A 25354-nucleotide genomic window follows, 5' to 3' on the forward strand; every position below is an offset into this window, starting at 1 on the left:
TCCGTCAGTATTTTCTCTTAAAATACATGTGAACATTTTATTACATCTATCTCTAGAATATCCACAAAGCATAAATCTTATGTTTTAATAGGAAGGGATCTTAAAATATCTTGCCTAGCATGGAAAGAACATACTGAAAAACTCAGGAGAATTCCTGCTCTTGTCATAGTCCTATCCTCAAATGTTAAGCATAAGCACATCATAACTTCGGGGATTTAATTTCATCATCTGTCAAAGGAAGGAGTTGGATAAAATGGTCTAGAAACCTTATAATTCTAACCACCTTGTTTCTTATGATATCTCACTAAACTGGCTTAGAAAAGTTAAACTAATTCCTTCTCCTCACTATATAAGGTCCTGTAGATGAGACAGGCTACCTTAGTTTATACTGTACCGAAACTACATTTCCACTGCTCTTCTCTAGTATACAAGAAAGAATTCCCACAGGGGATGGTCTACTGAAATACCACTGATCTATACCATGCAGTACCTCTAAACATAAATCTATTTTTATCCAATGGGAGAAGAAATGACAAATAAAAACTTTTTCCACATCTTGCTTTTCCATTACCTGCATTTCGATATACCGGAGGTCACTTTTTTTCTTTTGTAAATCTTCCAACAGTTGTTGGTCTAAAGTTACATCTGGTTCATTTTCTTGCAAGAGATATTCAGAATCTCGGTCAATATATTTGTCCCTGATTCTAAATGTTCTCTTTTCTTGACTTATCAATTTCTTTTCCTGGTTTTCAAGTTTCTTCTCTGAGTTGGGTTTGTTCTCAGTAGGAGATTCAGTACCATATCTATTTTGACAAAATAAAAAAATGATAAAAGGCTAAATGAAGAGCCACTCAAACCCTGAAAACAAAATAATATGCTATTTATTTCAAAATCACCAGCTTCTATTTTTTCTTAGATCAATAAAGAAAATGGATTCTTATAATGAATTCAAGATTTCCCTCCCTGTAAATAGGTATTACCATATTAAGTTATTCCTTGTGACAGTTAAAAAAAAAATGAAGTTCACACAATAGCCATCCCTCCACCATTGCAAAAACTTACAGTGTTTTTTTCAGATTTTCTGAACATTATTTCACAACTTCATCTTCCTCCTGCCACCCCTTCTGAGTGCTATAAATGGGATGCTATATTACACAGTTCCAGAAAAACCTCTACTAATTTTTCCTCCAAATGAGAAAAACTCCTGTGATCATCATAAAACAGCAAGAATTTAACTTTTTCCAGATCTCTCTCACAGGATAATTTTGGAAATACAAGATGAGTAGGAAAACAGTAAATAGTAACTTAATAAATCTCATATCCAAATAGACTATTCTTACCATTTAGCTTTTTGTGTAATGATTATGCTGTTCAATCTCTCACCAAATAAGCTCAGTCTACATAAGAAAAAAAAAAACTTACTTCAAAGTTAAATTACACTTATTGAAGAGCCTAAAGATGTCATTTTTATTATCATTCCTTCCCTAGCCAATGCTATTAAGAAATGTTACTATGACGGGGCGCCTGGGTGGCTCAGTGGGTTAAAGCCTCTGCCTTTGGCTCAGGTCATGAACTCAGGGTCCTGGGATCGAGCCCTGCATTGGGCTCTCTGCTCAGCAGGGAGCCTGCTCCCCCGCCTCTCTGCCTGCTTCTCTGCCTACTTGTGATCTCTGTCTGTCAAATAAATAAATAAAATCTTAAAAAAAAAAAAAAATGTTACTATGTCCACTCTGTCAAATAACATGTTTTGTTTTACCCGTGATCTTCAGGAGCAAACCAGGAGATCTGTGCTTCTGAGTCTTTACCATTCTTTGCCTGGACTGAATGCAGCAGCTGCACAATCTGTTCTTCTCGCCGTTCATCCATGTGTACTACAGCTCTCTATTTTGTGCAAAGCAAAAAGTATCCTGATCAACGTTAGAAAACACATGCAAAATTACTTAGTAACAAAAAAGTAAATGTCCAACAAATGTATATAAAATTTAAATTACCCAACACTTGCCCTCTAGTCCAATTTCACTTCATAAACCTAATGTTAAGATCTTTGCATATATCCTTCTAAACTTTTTCTGCCACATATCTATAAAATTACCTCTAATATGACTGGCAAAAAAAGTACATTTATTTCCCTTACTAAAACTTTGGTTCCTTTATCTTCTAACCTCTCACATACTGATTATTATCAGTTTTCCCCTATTTTAAATTTTCAGAGATACAATTAAAGTTTTTAAAACACAAATGTATTTTGCAGGGGGGGAGCTGAGTTGAAAACTGGAATTATTTTGGTTGCAATGAGCATTTTAAAGTTCTTACACTAAAAGGATAAATATTTGAGGGAAGCACTATAGAGAACAGTGAGTCAGAGCCATTATTTATACAGAAGAAAAGGCTAATAATGCTAAATCCATACACAAAAAAGGATGAATATATGGAGAAGAAGGCTGAGCTGAGACGAATAAAACTGATCAACACTCATGCAGGTAATGCCTGATGCAGGTGGCTATGATGCAGTTGCTTCAAAGAATGAGAATAAAACAAACCAAAAAAACACCAGAGAAGATAGAAGATAGAAGTTACACTGTAGACAGTAAGAACAAGAATTTCTAAAACTGCTCTTTTATCGTTGCACATTATAATTAGTTGAATTTAAACCCAGTAGTTAAGACAGGAGAGATTTTTCTTTAAGTATGCAAACAGGAAAGATAATCAAGGTATTAAATGGAAAAAAAAAAAGCTGCAGAAAATATATGCAGCAGGATCTTATTTCCATTATTATTAAAATAGGTTATTGACTTTACATTCTACATTTTTGCAGTATTTCTTCCAGATATATTTCTGACACATGGCAGAGCTACGGTGAAGTTTGCCAAATGGATGAATGACTGAATTTATCTTTTACAATGAGCATGTGTGATTTCTGTGTTAAAACCATTTTTCTCTTTAAAGAAATACACAGAAAGAATACTCTTCGGGGAATTCCAGAAGACTTCTTCAACTTACTAAAGAGTTTACAGACGTAGTAAACAGGGCCGTCTGTACTCCAATGTTCATAGCAGCAATGGCCACAGTCGCTAAACTGTGGAAAGCGCCAAAATGCTCTTCAACAGACGAATGGATAAAGAAGATACAGTCCATATATACAATGGAGTATTATGCCTCCATCAGAAAGGATTAATACCCAACTTTGTATCAACATGAACAGGACTGGAGGAGATTATGCTGTGTGAAATTTGTCAAGCAGAGAAAGCCAATTATCATATGGTTTCACTTACTTGTGGAGCGTAAGGAATAACACAGAGGGCATTGGGTGAAGGAGAGAAGTGAGCTCGAGGGAAGTTGGAAGGGGAGACGAACCATGAAAGACGGTGGACTCTGAGAAATAAACTGAGGGTTTTGGGGTGGGGGTGGGGGTTGGGAGGGCCTGGTGGCAGGTTTTAAGAAGGGCATGTATTGCATGGAGCACTGGGTGTGGTGCATAAACAGTGAATCTTGGAACACTGAAAAAATAAAATTAAATTAAAAAAAAAAAGTTTACAAAAAGCATCATTATCATACAATTGAAAGTCCAATCTAGTAAAACTCTGGCTGATAAGAAAGGTTTACAAAATTACAGGTTGCAACAAAATCTGTTTATAGACAGGTACTAAAGCCCTCTCATTTTTTTTAACCTTACAGCATAAAATCTTTTTAAATGGTTTCTGTATCAGACTAACGTATCTCTTCTTCATAACATAGGATACACTCCACAAGGGCTAGGAGCTTGTACCTGGTTTCTCCTAGATTCTGCCCCATGCATTTTTTTTTTTTAAACCTCTGATGATTTTAATCTGTAATCATCTGTTGTAAAAACAAAAAACAAAAAAATAAACAAAAACAATAACAACAACAACAAAAACCATTACTGTCAGTACACCAGAACCTAAGAGTGGCTCTGGGGACTTCCAACATAGAGGATCATTATTAGAACATTTTCGTCCTATATTTTAAATTCTGTAATGCCTTCAGCACTTGTTAACATTTATTGCTCTGTGTACATTGTACATTGCATCTGTGTAGACCAGATGGCTATCAAGTTAAGCTTTTTCTTGGCAGTCAGAATCTACAGTAACACTTTGATTACAGACTATACTGGAAGGAAGCCTCAGGACATAAAGTCATTATCAAGCAAAGTCACCTTAAGGCCCAAAGGCACTGTTTCTTCCATTCACTTTCAAAATGAGAAAGGTAAGATCAAGCATTTTTTAATCTGAGGAACAATTTCTTTCCAACTGAAATTCATGCTATATCAATACTTCAACCAACCAAAACCTTACATGTTGAAGTTCTTACCTCTATTAGCAGAATAAAAGTTCTCCCTACCTTGCTATACGAAATTTAGGTATTCACAAAAAGGGAGGATGATTTAAAAATGAAACAGCCCCTGAAAACACAATTTATACTTTCTGGAAGTTATTTTTAACGAGGTTCTTCCCACAGTGTGGTTCCAGAGGCTCTGGGCAGCTGAGAATTTAGGAGTACCAAAATTCCAAACCTGGATCTAGCCTGTCACCCCCCTCACCCCACTGGAGGCACATGAACAAGAATATAGCCACCCCACTACCATCTGGCATTTACCTCCACTGCTCCACAGAAAGGGCTCTCATTAAGGTTACCAATGACCTTGTTGCTAAATCCAATAGACATTCTGAGCTCTTATGGAACCTCTCTGTAACATTTGCCACTCTTGACTACTTTTCCTTTTTTATATACTCTTTGCTCCTTCAACACTGCTCCTGGATTCCAAAACAACACCCATCTTACTTTCCTCTTCGCTGGCTGTTACTTCCTAGGTAAGAATCTAAGAAATTTCTCTTACTCCACCCCTTAAATTTTCCTGTTCCAGTGATGCACAAGCTAGAAACACTGATACCATTTGGGTGTCTGTAAGGAAAACAGAATCTCTGGCTCCACCCCAGTACCACATTTTAACAAGGTACCAGTTGATTCCTCAGCACATTCAAGTTTGAAAACAATGGCCTACAGAATTTAGGCTTGCACCCACTTCTCATCTTCTCTGGTCACTTCCTACTATCCACAGGACTACAAACTGCCAGTCTAGATTTCTTTAGGCATTAGAATCAGATGGCCTTCTACCTCCCCGAAATCCTCGTGCTTTTTTCCCCCATGGATTTTATTTATTTTAGAGCAAGAGAGCATGCACATGTGTGCACACGGTTGGGGGGACTCAGACTGAGCTCATGACCTGAGCCAAAATCAAGTCTGACGCTACGAGGCACTACCTAGGCACTGCCAAATCCTCACTTTTTGAATTATAACAGAATCAAACTCCATCCTTAAGCTGAGTTCATCAGCTTCCTCCATCAAGCCTGTTCCTTATATAATCATCAACACATGATTTATTAATACTTGCTTTCCCCTTGCCTCCAGATAAAAGCAGTTTGAATCTACTTCTTAAATCACTTTTTAAATCACAATTTTTTAAAAAAATATTTATTTATTTGACAGAGAGAGATCACAAGTAGGCAGAGAGGCAGGCAGAGAGAGAAGGGGAAGCAGGCTCCCTGCTCCCTCCCTCCCGAATCCAAGCCCGATTCAGGGCTTGATCCCAGGACCCTGAGATCATGACCTGGGCAGAAGGCAGAGACTTAACCCCCTGAGCCACCCAGGCACCCCTCTTAAGTCACTTTAATCTGTCCCTTTTGCTCCATCTCCACTCCCAATGTCCTAATTCAAGCTATCATTTCTCACTTTAGTTACTGCAAAGGCTACAAAACTGGTTCCCTGTCCCAGGATTGCCTCTTTTCAACTCAATTTCTATATTGCTGCCAGAATGAACTTAAGCACAAATTCAATCATTTAATTTTTTGCTTCAAATGATTTAATGGCTTACAGGAGTTCTTAGGGAAAGTCAATAAATTTCAAGGCTTGCCTTATTTTTCTAGCCCTAGGCTTTTCAAATTGCTGCTTATAAAATTGAAGGATCATGACCAGTATTAATAAAAAAGAGAAAGCAATAAAGGTACCAACAACACACCCAGAGCAATATACAGATAAATTAAGTATTATTTTATGATACTTTTTGTTCAATTATACATAGGTGTGTACTGGGTGCAAATTAACATATATTCCTTTATGTGGGAAGTGGTCAACAAGTTTGAAAGCCACTGCTCTACCTTCATCTCATCACACTAAACACCCTATGCCCTATTCTTTCAGTTCCTTGAGTCCTCCTAACCTCTAAATTGTGGCACCTGCTGCTACCTCTGCCTGAAAATCCCTTTCCAAATCCCCCAAATCCAAACACATACACATTTTGCTATCCTTCAGCTTTCAGCTTATGGGTTACTTCCTCTGGAAAACCTGGAATCTTCTTAGTTTGAGTTTGGTGACAGCCCATATTCTCATTATAATACTGTAACATTGTACTCTATCCCTCTTGTAACCCCTAACATATCACAATTTCTGTAAGATAGTGACTACCGTCTATTAACATAGTGCTTAACTTAGTGTCTCAGATATTTTAGATACTCAACTAAAAAAAAAAAGTTGAAAGAAAAAGAGCACATTGTTAGAATGCAATAACTTGGTAAACAGGAATTACGTGAAAAGTAATTAAAGCTAAGGGAGATGACTGGGAAGCAATCACAAATGGCTGAACGTGGTCCAAAAAAAAAAAAAAAAGGATAAACCAATCATTGAAAATGGTCATATTTAGATTGAGAAGATGGAGATGAATTTCAGAGAGAATGGTATGGGACCTGTAATAAAAAACAAAAACAGAAGTGTATTTACAAAAGCTGTAATTACATCGTATTGGGGACATGGGCTCAGTACACTGAAGGAAACTTGGTATACTGAAACTATGTTACCAAGATTTCCTGTAAAATATGTTAGGATGCAATGTAAATGTATTCAACTCAGACAGAAGTGATCTGGCTTCCAATCCCAAGTTGTGAGCTAGAGAATGAGATGACTTAATTTTTGCTTTTGAAAGCACCATGAGTGGTTCTATAAAGGACAGACTTAGTGGAAAGCAGGAGTGGAAGCTAGAAGACTTGTTAGGAGGCCAAGAACACTGAACAAGATAGTGGCGTGATTTGTGGGGTAACTGCTGTGGAGACAAGTGGTTGGATATGGAATATATTAAGAAAGCAGAGCAGACAGATGTGCTGAAATGAAAGAAATATCAAAGATAAATTCTGTTTTTGCCTTGAAACATTTACCAAAATAAAGTTTGGGGAGAGGACAGAAATCCAGAGTTCCCTTCACAAGGATCCATCACGCAACTAGCTTCAGATGGAAATAATAATGAACAATTTTTCCTGATTAAACTTTTCACCTGTTTAGATCTTATTTTCCCAACATCATTATTTCTTCAGATCCCCATGGCAACATGCATAACACCTTGTGGGAAACAGGGGCTAAATAAAATAAAGAGTAACTTTCTAGTTACCCCATACATCCTTTTATAGCAATCAGCCTGTATTATTCTTCCAATTTTAAGATGACTTAGATAGGCTTCCCTCCATTTAAAAAAGTTTGTTCAATGAACAACTTTGGGCTGATGTGTGTGTGTGTATTAAAAGAGAAGAATGTGGGGCACCTGGGTGGCTCAGTGGGTTAAAGCCTCTGCCTTCGGCTCAGGTCATGGTCCCAGGGTCCTGGGATCGGGCCCCACATCGGGCTCTGTGCTCTGCAGGGAGCCTGCTTCCTCCTCTCTCTCTGTCTGCCTCTCTGCCTACTTGTGATCTCTGTCTGTCGAATAAATAAATAAAATCTTTAAAAAAAAAATAAAATAAAAGAGAAGAATGTGATAAGGTGTGAAGATAAATGAATAACGCCAAAAAAACACTTCGATGAAAAGACAAAGAACAAATAAAGAAATAAAATGATTTAGAAACAAAAGCCTAAATAAAGGTTTAATTACACACATTCTTTAATATGAAGGATTTTTTTAAAAGATTTTATTTATTTATTTGATAGAGATCACAAGTAGGCAGAGTGGCAGGCAAAGAGAGAGAGGGGGAAGCAGGCTCCCCACTGAGCAGAGAGCCCAGTGCGGGGCTCTATCCCAGGACTCCGGGACCATGACCTGAGCTGAAGGCAGAGGCTTTAACCCACTGAGCCATCCAGGTGTCCCTGAAGGATGTTTTTAAAGAAGTTACTAGGGTGCCTGGGTGGCTCAGTTGGTTAAGCAACTGCCTTCAGCTCAGGTCATGATCCAGGAGTCCCAGGATCTAGTCCCTCACCGGGCTCCCTGCTTAGCAGGGACTCTCTTCTCTCCTCTTGCCCTCTCTCTCTCTCTCAAATAAATAAGATCTTAAAAAAAAAAAAAAGTTACTAAAAAGATGCCTCAGACTTACAGTAAGAAAACTTCTGTTTAACAAAAACAAAACGCAATTTAAAAAAAATGAAGTTCGCACCAAATGAACTTTGATGCGTCCCTTATTACAGATCTTCAAGATATAAATCAAATGGGCAATCACAACCTGAAGAGACTAAATCAAATCATTTTTCTGAAATTTCTTCTGTTTCCAGGATCCTAAGTTTCATTCTCAAAAGGAGCTGCCAATCAACAGAACTCTCCCCAGCCCAACATAAAAAAACACAAAACAGCAAACCATAAACCTGTAAGTTTATGATTATTTTAATACTAAAAATGAAAGCTAGACTATTCTTCTGAACGACCTATATTCAGAAGAGTGCTTGACAGCTTTTATTCTGCGCAAAACCTGTATTTACAAAGAAGGCCGCTGTTTTCGAGCTCTTCAGGCAAGAGTGGCCATAATTTTTCTAACAGAAAGGGTGACCAAGGATACTATGACACGGACATCCTAATAAAGTTAACTTCGGAAAGGACCTGAACTTACTGTTTTGTTCACCGTTCTCACATCCTTAAAGAAAAATACACATTCACGTTGCATAAATCTAAATGCTGAGCATGGCTAACGAAAAACGACAAAATATCCGCTAACGCAAGTTTTAGCAGAATACCTTTGCACACTTTTCACTTCACAAAGCACATGCACCAGCTAAGAAACAAACAAAAAGCAAGGAAAAGGTTAGGGGCGGCGAAGGGGGAAAAAGTGCCCCGTCTCATCCCTCTCCGCTATCAAGTCTCAGATTTACCTCCTGCCTCTCCGCCTCCTTGTTCTTCTGTCCCTGTTTCTTTGCATACCACAAGCCGATTTCGCGGCCTTTCAGGTGCCCAGGATGTCGGCCTCGGCCGCCTCGACCACCACCTCCTCCTCCGCCGCCGCCGCCGCCTCCGGAGCCTCGGTTCCCTCCATGGCCTCCTCCATGGCCCGCCCCATAACTTCCTCCATAGCCCCCGCCGGAGTTGCGTGGCCCACCATCCCGGCCCCAGTTTTGATGGTAATCATAGCTCATTGTCCCAGCGGACTACAACTCGTGAGAACCCGCAACCGCTAGAAATGGCGCCCGGGCCCGGAAGCGGGTGCACATCCACTTCCGTTTTGCTTCCGGCGCCCAGCGCGAGAGGGAGGGCCGTTTGAGCGTCACAGCAGCTGCTTCCGGTGACGTCGCAGGCGGCGCCGTCGGTGGTCCGGAAAGTGGCTCAGGTGAAGTCCTCTTTGACGTGTCTTCTGTTGTCTACCTTTGTACCTGTGGACGGAAAGCGAGCAAAGCCTCGCAGGTTTCCTTTACCTACACCCAACATGTGAGGCAATGGGTTTTGGTTTTTACTTTCTTATTACCCGTAGTGAAATCCGAAGTTTGCTTCCAATTAGGGTCTGGAAAATAGACATCTATTGACACAATAAAAGAACCTGAGGATGGAGGCGTTTTTTCCTAAAAGCCTCAAAAGAAATGAGTTCATCATTTTTTTTTTTTTTTTTGGTAGCTGCGTCTTGAAAATAGCTTCACACCTGTTTCAAATAAGTACAAACTGTCCCTTCCTCTCTCTTTTTTTTTTAAAGATTTTATTTATTTATTTGACAGACGGAGATCACAAGTAGGCAGAGAGGCAGGCAGAGAGAGAGGAGGAAGCAGGCTCCCCGCTGAGCAGAGAGCCCGATGTGGGGCTCGATCCCAGGACCCTGGGATCATGACCTGAGCCGAAGGCAGAGGCTTTAACCCACTGAGCCACCCAGGCGCCCCTCCCTTCCTCTCTTAAAGGATTATCATTTATTGCCTTTATCCAACAGCGTAACAAGGAGCATGGCTGGCAAAAATAAAAAAATGCTCTTAGGCGGGGCACCTGGGTGGCTCAGTGAGTTAAAGCCTCTGCCTTTGGCTCAGGTCATGATCCTGGGGTCCTGGGATCGAGCCCCAGCATCCTCTCTCTGCTCAGCAGGGAGCCTGCTTCCTCCTCTCTCTCTGCCTACTCTCTCTGTCAAATAAATAAAATCTTTTTTTAAAAAAGAGGTCTTAGGCAATTTAAACAAAGGCAGTTGAAGAATCATATATGTTTATGTGAAGCCATTTATTGTTAAATGACCAGGCCACTTAGTGTTTAGCAAAGCTGTTTTTGAATAAATCAAATGACTGGGCCAAAAAGGCCTGGATGTCACCAGAGGACCTCCAGTTCATTTACATATTTTAACTGATTTAAAGGTGCTGGCCTCAGCTTTCATTTGCTTACAGTCTTGGAAAGGCAAAAGAAATTACTGTGCGATGAGGTTCAGACTACACCTCTGGGGCATAAAAATTATTTTGAGCAAAGGCATTTGAGTTTCTGAAATATTTCAGCTGCCTAAAAGCAGAACCCCCCAAAGGAGTTCAAAAGAACTCAATTGTCATAAATCCCTTCCCCTGGGAGAGAAACTGACAAAATTGAGTCATTACTGGAGACTAGAAATCAGCATCACTCCTAAGCAGGAATTGTCACAAGACTATTATATATTCCGTTTGTTCTCATAAGAGCCCATTTTTTCCTTCCTAGAAGTTGCTTTCCCATGAGTATCTTTTGCCTCCTCCCCTTCCCCTATTAAGATAGTATATAAGCCCTAAGTTCTAAACTTTTCCTTGAATTACATTTTTATATGTAGTCCCACCCATTGTGATTAAATCTGTCTCTTCTCTTGCTAATCTGTCTTTCATTCTTTTAATTTTCAGGCCCCCAGGATAAACCTAAGAGAGTAGAGGAAAAGATTTTCTTTCCCAGCAGGCATTAGATGTTACAGCAAAAATAATTTATTTAGAATCAGGTAAGTCCTTCTAAAGAATGAGAGGTTAAGCAGTGACTTTTGAGATAAGTAGACTTTAGCCAGACTAATGGGGAGTAGAGAAATTGTTACAGGTGGAGGAAACAATGTTTGTGAAGAGAGATGATAAAATGTTGGAGAGTGAGCCACTTGTGTGGCTCAGTTGGTTAAGCATCTGTTTTCAGTTCAGGTCATGATCTCAGGATCCTAGGATCTAATCCCATATTGGGCTCCCTACTCAGCAGAGAGTCTGCTTCTCCCTCTTCTTCTGTCTGTCCCCCCGTTTGTGTTCTCTCTCTCTCACTCTTGCTCTCTCTCTCAAATAAATAAAATCTTTAAAATATATATATTGAGAGTGAGAAACGTCTACCCTTAAACTTTAAGATTGTTGGAGAAGACCAAAGAAGTAGAAAGGAGCGTAATCATGGAGGACCTTATATGCCACATAGAGAACAATATTAAACTTTAAGGAGAGTGGTTATTTTTGGCTGCTTTGAAGAAAAAGGAATGGCGGAGGCAAGAATGTATAAGCAGAGGCTAGTTAAAAGGCTATGATTTAGGGGAGGCAAGATGGAATATGAAAAGGACTAGAATTAAGAGATATTGGGAGATTAAAAAAAAAGAGATATTGGGATATTTAAAAAATCTCAGATTTGATGATTCACTGGATGTGGACAATTAGAGGAAAGGGTCAGATAACTCTTGAGATTAAGATTTGAATGACTACCGGGCGCCTGGGTGGCTCAGTGGGTTAAGCCGCTGCCTTCGGCTCAGGTCATGATCTCAGGGTCCTGGGATCGAGTCCCGCATCGGGTTCTCTGCTCGGCAGAGATCCTGCTTCCCTCTCTCTCTCTCTCTGCCTGCCTCTCCATCTACTTGTGATCTCTCTCTGTCAAATAAATAAATAAAATCTTTAAAAAAAAAAAAAAAGATTTGAATGACTACCAAATAAAGAGATACCATATCCTGAGATGAAAAATACAGGATGAGGAGGTTTTGTTTTTTGTTTTTGAATGGGGGAACGGTTGAGTTAATGCATTTAAATAATACATGTGGAGGTGCCTGGGTGGCTCAGCTAAGTGTCTTCCTTCAGCTCAGGTCATGATCCCAGAATCCTGGGATCAAGCCCCACGTCGGGCTCCCTGCTCAGTGGGGAGTCTGCTCCTCCCTCTGCCCCTTACCCAGCTTCTCTTCTCTTCTCTCTCTCTCTCTCTCTCGTGCGTTCACTCTCTCTAATAAATAAATAAAATCTTTAAAAATTTTTATATAATACATGGTGGAATTTGAGGAACCCATGAAACATACAAATTGAGATGTCTAGAAAGTGGTTGGTTACATGAGTTAAAAACACAGAGCAGACTGAGATACATTTTGGTAGTCCTTGGCAAATATGATTAAGACTAAGGAATGAATAGTTCCAATAAATGTATTGGAATTTATTGGACTACCTGCAGTGACAAGTATGTGAATTTTCAGTGGGTGAGATTGGGTAGGCATACTGGGGATCGTTGGGGCAAAATATGAAGGAAATAGTGTGGATTGTTGTTAGCTAAGAGAGTTTATGAACTGAATGGGTCTCCTCAAAATTTATATGTTGAAGACCTAACCCCCAGGGTAGGTGCATTTGGAGATGGGGCCTCTAAGGAAACAATTAAATGAGGTCATGAAGTTGGGGCTTTAATCTTTTTTTTTTAAGATTTTATTTATTTATTTGACAGGGACAGATCACAAGTAGGCAGAGAGGCAGGCAGAGAGAGAGAGAGAGGGAAGCAGGCTCCCCGCTGAGCAGAGTGCCCGATGCGGGACTCGATCCCAGGACCCTGAGATCATGACCTGAGCCGAAGGCAGCGGCTCAACCCACTGAGCCACCCAGGCGCCCCGGGGCTTTAATCTTAAGTATTAGTGTCCTTATAAGAAAAGATACCAGAGAGCTCATTCTCTTTCCTAAGAAGAAAGGCCATGCGTTGTCAAAGACGTCACCAAGCTAGGAATGGTGCTCTCACCAGGAAACAAATCTGTCAGCACCTTGATCTTGGACTTCCCAGCCTCCAGAACTTTAAAAAATAAATTTCTGTTGTTTAAGCTGGAATAATACCATAAATGAATGGTACTTATTTATTAATAAATAGCATTTATTTATTAAGCCAATAAAGTGGTTTAATAGCGCTGAAACCAGTGGCGTTTTACTGAGACAGCCTGAACAGACTAATAGGGTAATAAGACTAATAGGGAGTAAGTGGGGAAGAAAACTAGCATTTATTTGTTGCCTAGCATGTTGGCTAGGCAGTTCACATTTGTGGTCAGCAGACTAATGACCCCCATAGATCCACATCCTATCCCTAGAACTGTCACTATGTTAAATTGCATGGCCAAGGGAAATTAAGGTTGCTAATCAGCTGACCTAAAAGTGGGGAGGTTATCCTAGATTATCTAGATGAGCTCTATATAATTAAAAGTGTTCTTCAAAGTAGAAGAAAGAGACAGAAGAGAATTTCATAGTAATGTGATATGAGGACTCAAGCAACTGCTACTAGCTTTGAAGATGGAGGAAGAGGGCCACAAGCAATGGAATGTAGGCAACATCTAGAGCTGGAGAAGGAAATGTAGTCTCCCTTAGAGCCTCCAGAAAGGAACACACCCTACCTACCCCTATATTTAGCCTACTGAGGACCCTTACTAAGCGTCTAAACTATAGAATCATAGGGTACTACAATTGTGTTAATTAAGACTGAGTTTCTGGTAATTTGTTATGGCAGCAATGGAAAAGTAATATAATATTCCATATTTCACATAATACTTATGACAACCCCAGAGAGAGGTAGTGTTATCTCTCTTTCCTGCTAAATTCTATTATTTCTTTTCACCTCATGTTTGTTAATCCTAAGCAGAATCTTAGTTATCAATTTAAAATTATTAATTTATCCTGATTCTTTTTTAAGATTTTTAAAAAATATATTTTATAAGATATTATTTATTTATTTGACACAGAGAGAGAGAGAGAGATCACAAGTAGGAAGAGAGGCAGGCAGAGGGGGATGCAGACTCCCTGTTGAGCAGAGAGCCTGATGCGGGGCTCGATCCCAGGACCCTGAGAACCTAGGACCCTGAGATCATGACCTGAGCCAAAGGCAGAGGTTTAACCCACTGAGCCACCCAGATGCCCCTTTTCCTGACTTCTTTAGCATGAAGTAATATGGTATTGCTTGAGGCTATTGCTTTAGGCAGACACTTTAGAGCAAATGTCACTGTAGTAAAAATCTGCCCAAAAGGAAGGTTTTTAAGGAAAGACCACAAAGGTATTAATGAAAAGAAAAGTAGCAGTTGATACTTTGGGTTTTGTTTTGTTTTCCTTCTTTGCTTGAAATCTGCAAGAATTCTTAGGTTACCTAATGCCCAAAAACAAAAGGAGTGACTGCCTCGTTAGAGTTGCCATTGTTACTCTTGCTGATGCTCTGCTTTATCCTGTGCTCTGGGCAGGCTAGAAAGATGTCTTTCTTAAATGTGCTCTCCACTGATCATGAGCTTTGATATTTTTACAAACTTCTTGTGTTGTATCACAGACACATCTGCCGCTATTCATAGAACAACTAGAAGTAGGAAAAAGGATGCTAATACTGCAAGTGATATTTACTGAGCGCTTATTATATGTCAGGTACTATGAATAGGCATATTTTTTCCCTATTTTATTATGGTTAGGGTAAGAAAGTCAAGGGATGGAAGGACTAAAAAGAATGAGAACTCCCCAAGGCAACGATCCCACTGTCATTGATATATTTCATGAGGAATAATGTAGTCTTATGAAAGTTAGAAAAAACTAAGTGTCTGCAGCAGTATTTATTCCTCCTTGCTTTAAAAACTTCCATTTTCAGTCCCTGAAACCTCATTTATCTATTTATCAGAGACACTTTTGTAATACTAAATCAACATATTTTTAGTCCTCGCCCCTATAAGTCATGTTCCCCAGTAGACATTTCACAATTATAACTCCAGAGAGGGGAGAGTGTGAAGTCTGCCTTAAGGAAGATGATATAAAGGAATGAAAACCCCTGATACCTAGGAAGTAAAAAAAAAAAAGAAGGAAGTTTTGGGGCACTTGGGTGGCTCAGTGGGTTAAAGCCTCTGCTTCAGCTCAGGTCATGATCCCAGGGTTCTGAGATCGAGCCCCACGTTAGGCTCTTTTCTCGGCGGGGAGCCTGCTTCCTCCTCTCTCTCTCTGCCTGCCTCTCTGCCTACTTGTGATCTCTGTCTGTCAAATAAATAAATAAAAATCTAAAAAAAAAAAAAGTTAAAAAGAAGGAAGTCTTACATTATAAGAGAATATGGGTGAAGGTGGAAGGGAGGGAAAGATGTGTTTAAATTTTGACCTCCCTCCTTCATCTCAGCTTTCAACATATTTCCTGCTTACCACTTTGAAAGCACACCATATTTTGAATATTTTTTAAATCTCTGGTTATAGTTTTTAGTATATCCAGTGTGCTAAAGAGAAAAGTTAATTATTGAATCCCTGCATTCCCCTGGAATTCTGGGAGATTTTACTTTTTCTTTTCTTTTTTTTTTTTTCTTAAGATTTTATTTGTCTCAGAGAGAGCAAGCGAGCTAGCGCACAAACAGGCAGAGGCAGAGAGAGAAGCAGGCTTCCTGCCAAGCAAGGAGCCCGATGCGGGACTCGATCCCAGGGCCCTGGGATCATGACCTGAGCTGAAAGCAGCAGCTTAACCCTCTGAGCCACCCAGGCATCCTGAGATTTTACTTTTTCATTATCTCAAATTGATCTGTCCTCCTTTATGCCTATTTTGTCAGCTCCTATCACCAGTTTCCTTGCTTCTCTGACTTTTACGGAATCTTTTAGATGAGTCAGGATTTTGTCCTTGTCTTCATTCTAAAATTGGTAAACACTCCCTGGGGCTAATAATACATTATATGTTTATAAGAAAACAAAAAAATTATTAAATAAAATTGGTAAACACTGAAGTGTCTTGATCTAAGAACACCAAACCTCTGTTCTACCTAGATCCATCAAGGGTATTCTTCTTGAACAAAGAAGAGAATCATATCTTTATCATAGTACGGTTTTCATAGAAACCGTAGGGTTTCAGAGAAGTTGCAGATTCTTAACCTTCATTTAGTATTTAAAAATTTTATAAATAATGGTATGACTAAAAGTTTTTACAGATAATCTTATCTGCTTGCGCTCTCCTCATCCCTAATCTTTCTAACATCCACTCAAGAATAACAGAGCTCTGGAGAGTTCAAGTGTAGGTCAAACAGTGGTAGAGTTAGAATCAGAATCAGAGGTTGAAACTAAGCCTTCTGATTCCTAGCCCAAGGCTCTTCCACTGTACAGCCAAGATAGTTACACACTTGAAAGGTTATAGATTGTGGATATGTCAGTTACAGTCTCTATAGAAAATAGATGGGTGTCTGCCTTCAGCTCAGGTCATGATCCCAGTGTCCTGGGATTGAGTTTGGCATCACACTGGGCTCCCTGCTCAGTGGGGAGCCTGCTTCTCCCCCTCCAGCCTGCTTCTCTCTCTCCAGCTCCCGCATACTTGTGTTCTCTCTCTTGTTATCTCTGTCAAATAAATAAGTAAAATCTTTGAAAAATGTATATTAAAAAAAAGAAAACAGGGGCACCTGGGTGGCTCAGTGGGTTAAGCCTCTGCCTTCGGCTCGGGTCATGATCTCAGGGTCCTGGGATAGAGCCCGCATCAGGCTCTTTGCTCAGCGGGGAGCCTGCTTTTCCCCTCCCCCTCTGCCTACCTCTCTTTCTCTCTTTCTCTCTCTGTCAAATAAATAAATAAAATATTAAAAAAAAAAAAAAGAAAACAGGTAACAATCTTAAAACAAGGTAATTCAGAGAACATTTGATATATACATGTTAAAAGTTTGTAAGTACAAAAGATCTTTTAAAGGAACTATAAAAGATTTCATTAAGCTGGAATTAGTAGCAACAGAGATATTATTATTTCTAGGCCCAAGGTGAATGAAGAAAGGGAATGAGTACCGGCATCCTGAAAGAAAATGGCAGAGTCAGCTTTCTGTAAGAAGCAGTGACTGCTGATAAAAGGTAAGATCCAGTCCAAGGTGAAGAGGAATAAATTTCCTGATCTCACTTTCTTCCTTGTCTCTGATCTCTTGCTGGAAGTCCCCATTGTCCAAACCCAGAGAGCATTTGCTTCTGTCTGTTTACATGGTTGGTGCAAGTCAATCTCTTGGTGCAAGAGAGTAGGATGGAGAAGAGTAGAGAAATTTGCAGGAGAAAAGTTAACATAACCAGTGCTCTGGTTCAGAGCATACTCTGATGCTTTTAGTTATAGTGAACTGTAAATATTTCAATAAAAGGCAAAGATCAATCAGAGAATTTTTCTGTCCCTTTATTATTTTTCAAAAGCAGATATTATCTGTTTTCAGCGTCCTCTTTGAATTTAATTGTCCAAGCATTCAGTGGCTCCAGAGGTACTGCTTTCTTTGTGATTTGGTACTTTACAGTTAGCAGTAGGAGTGGGGTGTCCTCACCTTTAAGCTAAGCTTCTGAAGGCATGACATACTTGTCCCCCTTTTATTACCTTCTTTCAGGGTAAGTCTTGATGACATCCAAGCATAATTTTCTTATTTCACGCAAAATACAGAAAGAGAATATTTTTAAATTCTCTAATAGAAATATGAAAAGCAAATGAAGAACTTTTAGCAGGAAATGTATAAGCATTACCTAGTTTCCTTTTACTTACTATAGGCATCCTGTGTTTTGGGGGGAAAAACATACAGATTAGGTATAACTTGCTTTACAACTATAGAGTGATTGTGTAGTTTATTGTCCAATTCTGTAAAAGTTAAAGAGAATGCTATTAATTTTTATGCCAGGAAAACAATTGTAAATTGGGACCAGCCCAGGCAAACCAGACATTTTGTCATCGTTAACTATGAATTATTGTCACTGTCTGCTAATTCCATCTGTTTCTTATGAAAGGAAAAAGAAGAAAAAAAATGGATGCCAGGATCCATGTTAAAGGTCTTCTTGAGCATCTTGCATAACATACTTTCCCTTGAAAACTACATAATCTCATTAAATTAGTGGATTTTTCTCTGTCTACTGTAAACAGATAATCTGGGATTTCAGAGAAAAAATATTATGAATGAGTCCTGAGAAAAAAAAATTTAACAATGAATTTTCATCTAAATAATGAAAATACAAAGTCTTAAGGCTTCTATGAAGCAAGTAGCTATGTATCTTTACTCCTGTAACCAGGTGACCATGGATTTGTCCAAACCCTAGTATTTTTTGATCCTCACATTTTAAAGCTTCTGGGAATTGTATTACTGCTGAGTGGCAGAAATAAAATTTGCTTCAGAGATTTTTTTTTTCTTTTTTTCTGGACAAGTTACTCAGTGAGACTATGTGTATGTGAAGGTAAAGATTTTCCTCTAATAAAGTGTTTCAAGATGAAATGAATCCAGGAATCTAAACTGTTCTACATAATATTGCAAAATATCATCATTGTAGTCATTTTGTATTGGGATTTTGACTGTCCAATGCCAAGTCCCTGCTTATTCTAAAAAAAACCCACAAAACATGTGTTTTTGTATATGTGAATGTTTGCACATGTGTTCTTTATGTATTTTGAAGTTGAGATCTCAAGACTGTAGGAAAGACATACAAATATGATTTTCTTTGTATTGTAACTAAAGAAGAGATCATATAAACAAATTGACCTAGGTTTGGAGCCGTATAGTCTGGTCTAGACTCAAGGCCAAATAACTCAAACTTGGGAAAATGTACCATTCTTGGATTATGATATGCAGTATCTCTGTATCTCATGATACCAGGGAGGGGGCACTATTTATGTTCTATTATAGTATGGTATATTATTGTCTAGTTAGGGTCATAGCATGTGGCAAAGACCGGCTGCTAGCTGTTCACCAAGTTTAGGTGTCTTCTTCCTGTGCACAGATAAATATATACATCTGTCTCTTTTGAAGTTGAGGATGACTGTATACTGAGATGTCTCCAATATAGCAGAAGCTGCAGTGGCTGAGCCTCTGTTCTTCCAGGCCACCCCGAAACAGTCCTTGCAGGATCCTCCTTGTCCTTTCTCCTCCTGCCAACTTAATACAAATGAACATAATGATCATAAAAATTGAAAAGGTGGAACTGCAGGATAGAAAGAGCCTAGACTCCTAAACCATGTCTTAGAGGAGAAAGCCTCAACTGGTTAGGAACATTCATTTAACTGCTGCTGCTTTTCTTCAACTTTGTCCTCCAAATCTTGCACAAATACCTCTCTCTGGCAGATGCTAAACCTGAAACTCACCGGCAAGAAAGAATGGAAAATATACTTTTCAGGCTTCTAGTCTCCGTGATATATGGAAAACACTAGAAACGATGGGATTTTCCAAGGTGTTAACAGAAAATAGATTGCCATAGGTAATTTTTTCCCTCAATTTACAGGCTCCATAAAAAAACATTTAAGAAGTGAGTAATTTATTTAGTAACCAAGGAAATTCTTCCTATTTATTGAATTAGAATACAATACCATCACCATCTCCACTGCTATCACCCTAATCCTAGCAAATATCACCTCTAACTCAGACTACTAAAATAGCCTCCTGTTTCTTCTGTAATCATATTGTACTTTCATAGTCATTTCCCTTGACAATAATAGACAGTGATTTTATATTCAAACGTGTCATTCCTTTGCTTAGAACCCTCAATGACTTCCTTTAAATAAAATTTAAAATTAGATTCACAGTCCACACCTGGTCTTCAAGGCACTAATGATATGTCTCTCCCTGCCCTTATCTGTCTTTATTTCCAATTGCTTTTTCTCTTTCTCACTTATCTGCATTTGCATTGACCTCCTCAATGGTTTCACAAAATACAAAAGGCATACTCCCAGTTCTGGGAATATGATGTTCCCTTTGCTAGAACTGTGATTTCCCTAGATATATAGTGTGTTTTATAACTTTATTTGATTGATAAAATATTACCTTATCACTGAAGTCTTTCCTAACCAAAATATTTGAAAAATTACTCTTTCCATCATTGTCCTCTTATTTTCATTTTTTTCTTATCATTTTTATTATCTCTGGTACCCACTTTCTGTCAATACATTTAACATTACTTGAGATACATACATTTATACATGTATGGTATATAAATGTATAGTGTGGACCTTAACCCATCCAAAAAGAGGTCTCTCCCCTCTTGGGGAGGTTGCCTTTAAGCGCCTGAAACATGTCGCTTTATAAGAGTGACTTTGGGGGCGCCTGGGTGGCTTAGTGGGTTAAAGCCTCTGCCTTCGGCTCAGGTCGTGATCCCAGGGTCCTGGGATCGAGCCCCGCATCGGGCTCTCTGCTCGGCAGGGAGCCTGCTTCCCTTCCTCTCTCTGCCTGCCTCTCTGCCTACTTGTGATCTCTGTCAAATAAATAAATGTTTAAAAAAAAAAAAAAAGAGTGACCCTGTCTGGGGCCATGGATCAGCCAAATAGTAACAGTGTGATTTAAGGTAGAAGCTTTGTGCCATTCCTTATCAACTTGACTTCTTTAGGAGCTGGAAATCAGTCATGTGAGCAGTGACCATGCTTACCCCTACTCCTAGCCTGATGGAGTCCCAACAAAGAACTTGAACACCAAGATTCAAATGAGCTTTCCTTCCTGGCAGTAATCCTTGTATGTTGTCTTACATTGATGTCTGGGAAAGTAATGCTGTCCTTGACTCCATGGAGAGCAGACAACAGAAGGTCCACATTCAGACTTTTTCTGGATTCTGTTGTATATTCTTCTTCTCTTAGCTGATTTTAGACTATATCGTGTAATGTACTATAACTGTGAGAAAACAGATTTCTTGTGAGTTCTGTGGATCCTTCTAGGAAATTATGGAAACTGATAGTGGTTGTGGGGATATCCTAAACTTGCACCTGGTATCAGGAGTGAGGGAAGTCTTGTGTGAACTGTATTCTCTAAATTTGCAGTTGGCTCAAATTCATTTCGTGTGTGTGTGGGGGCGGTGTGCATTTTGTTTTTGTTCATAGTCATAATCTTAAGTACCTAGTACAATTTCTAGCATATAGTAGGTATTCATTAAATGTTATAGTGAATAAATTAATGAAAGTAGCTGAATAGAATAAGTAAGAAACCTAGACAAAATCTAATGAAATTCAATACTAAAGAACCATGTTGAGAAAAGCTTCCAAATAATGTATATCCAAATGGTTTTTATTATATTCAAAATAATGCTTTGGTCTTCAAAATGGTTGCCTCTGCCAGTCACAACTCTTTGAGATTATACATGTGTTTATATTAACTGGGAGTCTTAGATATGTCTTTTCAGTTTGTAGAAGTCACCACCAGATGGTGATATTTTTATTAGATAATAAGTAATTTTAGTCTTCAGATTCATCAGTTTATGGAGAAAAGAAATCAGCTATATGCAATATAGTACTTACTACTAATAAAATATAACAGGGTAAGCTATTTAAAAAGTACAATATATCTACGAGGGTATTTCTTACAGAAACACATTTTTACATTTTTACTTTAAAGAGTAAGTAGACTTTATACTGATGTAGCTTACCTATCCTTACTCTTTCTAAACAAGGATTGGGAGGAACCATTCATGCATATACATAGCTCCTATAGATTTTTCTTTAACTTCAACTACAATTGTCTTGGACAACAACAATGGCAATGTGGGGCCCCATCACAGGACCCTGACCTGAGCTGAAGGCAGATGTTCAAGTGACTGAGCCATCCCTAATACACCAGAACTTTAAAGTATATCCAGTGTATAGTTAATTCAATAGCCAAGGGCAATTAAATGGGAATATCCTAGTTTGGGGTTTTTTGTTTTGTTTTGTTTTTTGTTTTTCCAGTTCTCCCAGCATAGGCCCAAGTCCAATGAAAAGAAAATAGTACACAGGAGGGAAGGAGTATTACTGTCTTCCCGTCCAGTTCTTGTGCTCTTTAAATCTTGACTTCCATCATCTTCTCCTCTGTATTAAAGAGCTATGCCAGTTATAAAGGATTTATTTCTATTTAAATCTTTATTATTTTCTTCAGTTTTATTATGATTCTGTTTCTGATTTCCTTGCTGCCAAAAATCATACTGTAAGGGAACAAAATCGCCTTTCTCTTTCATAAAATTATACATCTAAATTTAATATATCAAAGCTTATCTTTTACAAAGCATTATTAGAATATTCAACTTCTGTTTTTATAACAGGCATTCAGTGCCATTAATTTATAATATTTGATTGATCTGGTCATTTGTCATTATGTTAAAATAGCCCTCCATTAAGGGGCGCCTGGGTGGCTCAGTTGGATAAGCAGCTGGCTCTTGATTTCGGCTCAGGTCATGATCTTAGGTTCCTAGGATTGAGCCCAGTTCACCGCAGAGTTGGGCTCTGGGCTCAGTAGGGAGTCTCTTTCAGGATTCTCTCTCTCTCCCTCTCCCTCTCTCCCACGCTCTCTCTCTAAAATTAATAAATCTTTTAAAGAAATAAAATAGCCCTCAATTTTAGGGATATAAAAAGGCATTTTAAATAAAATATATTTGGGATAACATATTTGATTTTGAATTTATACATTAGACATTATTTGAGGCTTGCTTTACAAACTCTACTAATGCCAGTACCTTTGCTTCCCAAGTTTAGAAGAGGAGATATTGAGAGAGTAAAAGAGACATAAAGTCCACTGAAATAATTACTTTGAAAATGAGTTCTTGATGGCAAAAAAAAAATAGTCTTCTGAAGTTGAAACAATCTGAAAGTCCATATGAAGTAATTTAGAATTCTGATTCAGTATAATAAAATATAAACCCGAATTAATCATTTAAAAATATAATTCACTCAGTCTGTAAATAGTAAATAAGATATGTGAGTGAGGTGTGGCAGTGCACAAAGTCAAATACATGTAAAATGTCAACTCAATAACTTTGGAAAATAAACATTTAAGTAATACATTTAATGTATGTTTAAAGAAAGATCAGAATAAAGCATTTTGAAGTAAAATCACTTCATAATTTTTGACATATACATTACTAATAGTCTGATAAGGTGATTCTTGCATTTTTCCAATGTAACACATTTTAAAATTAGTGCCAAAATGTATACCGTACACTCATGTAACAAAATATATTGAATTTGCTTGAGATATACATGCCTTTGAGGAAAAAAACTGAAAAGCACCTAAAATTAGAATAATATTTGTATGAAAATTTTCTATACTTCAAGAATGGCTTAAAAAGTTTGCCAAATCTGCAGCTTTAGAAACACACTTTTATTTTTTTACTTAGTGGATTTCCTCAGCTTTACCCAGAACTTTGTTAATCTAATTGAGCATACCTAACAAAACTTAATCTGGCAGAGCTTTTCCCCAATATCCATTCAAATAAAACAATTCTAGAAATGATAATGTGCACATTTATAACCTTTTCCAATAATGTTTGAGTTATGGACTACTAATTCCACTTGTAACATACAACATTTTGTTTCAAGGGAATCTTGACAAAATGGAAAGATGAAAGGAAAATACTTACATTTAAGAGAGAAAGGAAGAAAACATTTAGTAAGCAATTTGTACTTTATGAAGGAAACTACTATTTACAGACTATGGGCATGCATGTTTCAAAGTTGGAAGCTAGCTAGTTTGCCATTTTACATGAAAATATATTTCTTAAACATGGGTATAAAGCTAAAGCAGTAACTGTAATAAGCTTGATTTGCTAGGCACGTGTAGACAATTCTCTTTAAATACAACACAGAGTTTTGCTACATTTTTCCATTCCCAAAATATCTTCTTACCCCTTGCAATAAAGGCCAACCTTATATGTTGAAACATGAGCATGTGAACAATATATTCATTGAATTTATGCAATTTTCTGTTTACTCTGAGGATGACAAGCAGACAAAAACATTAGTAAATGAGGCTGATATTTGATCTAGAAAACAGCTTTAGGAATCAGATAAGAAACAAATTTTTAATTACCACAGTGTGTGATCTACAGGTAATACATCAAAAGCACTTAAGTGTTTATACTAGTTCCAGCTGCTTACCCTAAAAACAGTTAACTACTAAATCTGTAATGCTTATATAAACCAACAAGTAATAAAGGAAATCAAATAGCCTCGGAACAAAAGTGTTAGGTCAGCAGTTTGAACTTGCAGACCCGTTCTTGCCTTTTTTAGACCAAATGATCACTAGTTACCCTTGCTTTCTTCCTCTCTTTTTCTGTAAGCTTTATTTAACAACTGGATTTCCTCCTGGTAGCCATCCTTCTCTTGATGCTGCCTTTTACTGTTCTGCCTATGTGCTTCAACAGTGTCCGGAATGGAGATGTTGATATCAGCATCGGGATTACTCGTGGGTAAAAAGAGAGAGTATGAGGCTGTTTCCCCTAAATCACAAGAAACAAATCTGTTTTCTTTCCGTGAGTAGCGTAGGGATGGAGATCTGACCTGTGTAGAGGACTGGCTGATGTTGCTAATGATTGACACAGTGTCCAAGGCTTCCTCATTATCACAAATTTCAAGAACTTCCAAGTGTATTTTCACACTGGTGTCCGCAAATGTGGAGGGAGAATCTTCTGAGTTTGGTTCATGGCCAACACTTTTGGATCGATAGACTTCTATTTTCTTAGAGGCTGGGGTTATTTTTTGTCCTTCTGCACTTACCTCATAGGTAGAAAGAGAGAGGGTTTTCCCCGTAGGTGCTTGAAGAGACACAGTCCCCTGGAATGCACACAAGGGAATGGCAAGGGCACCAGCAGAACGCTGGGGACAAAAACAAAATTGTTACTACTGAAAACTAGTTTCTGGAATTAGGACATTTAGAAATTTATTTTATTCATCAATATGATAGAGTTTTTTCTATTTCAGACCCATTTCCCTAGAAACCTTTATCAGTGATATATAAATTCTACCATCAAAACACTATAGCTCAGTTTCTCCTAGGTCAAATATAATATCTAAATGAGGACAGTCAGGAACGTTTCTTTGAAGATAAAGGACATATTCCTGTAGCTTATGGCAAAATTTGTGTGTTGTTGGGGGGCAGCAGTCAGTGCTTCCAAAGGCAGAATATGGATATAAAATTGAATGCGTATATATAATCTGAAATTGCTTTTATAGTTTTGTTACATTAAAAAGTTTGCATAGGTTGAAAGAAATGCAGACTGTGTTATCAAAATGCGCTTT

General features: G+C 38.3%; 2 protein-coding genes and 1 long non-coding RNA gene across 4 annotated transcripts in view; 1 reads left to right on the forward strand and 2 right to left on the reverse strand.

The window, feature by feature from the left end:
* The window catches only part of DHX36 (DEAH-box helicase 36), a 54091-nt gene extending 44618 nt beyond the window's left edge, over positions 1 to 9473 (reverse strand). Inside the window, exons 1-3 of the mRNA XM_047728439.1 lie at positions 9130 to 9473; positions 1757 to 1881; positions 572 to 803 (exon numbers count right to left, since the gene is read on the reverse strand). Of these exons, the coding sequence (XP_047584395.1) occupies positions 572 to 803; positions 1757 to 1881; positions 9130 to 9390 (618 nt within the window). The 5' untranslated portion in view covers positions 9391 to 9473. The remainder of the gene's footprint in view (positions 1 to 571; positions 804 to 1756; positions 1882 to 9129) is intronic.
* A 52-nt stretch (positions 9474 to 9525) lies between these two features.
* The window catches only part of LOC125099127 (uncharacterized), a 124522-nt gene continuing 108693 nt past the window's right edge, over positions 9526 to 25354 (forward strand). Inside the window, exons 1-3 of the long non-coding RNA XR_007127033.1 lie at positions 9526 to 9581; positions 11077 to 11168; positions 17138 to 17232. This is a non-coding gene — a long non-coding RNA (uncharacterized LOC125099127). The remainder of the gene's footprint in view (positions 9582 to 11076; positions 11169 to 17137; positions 17233 to 25354) is intronic.
* GPR149 (G protein-coupled receptor 149) overlaps positions 24045 to 25354 on the reverse strand; it is a 66923-nt gene continuing 65613 nt past the window's right edge. For both annotated transcript variants that reach the window (XM_047728492.1, XM_047728488.1), the window contains exon 4: positions 24045 to 24931. In XM_047728492.1, coding sequence (XP_047584448.1) covers positions 24359 to 24931 — 573 coding nt within the window. In that variant the 3' untranslated portion in view covers positions 24045 to 24358. The remainder of the gene's footprint in view (positions 24932 to 25354) is intronic.

Source organism: Lutra lutra, chromosome 1 (assembly GCF_902655055.1).
Source record: "Lutra lutra chromosome 1, mLutLut1.2, whole genome shotgun sequence".
NCBI classification, from domain to species: domain Eukaryota; kingdom Metazoa; phylum Chordata; class Mammalia; order Carnivora; family Mustelidae; genus Lutra; species Lutra lutra.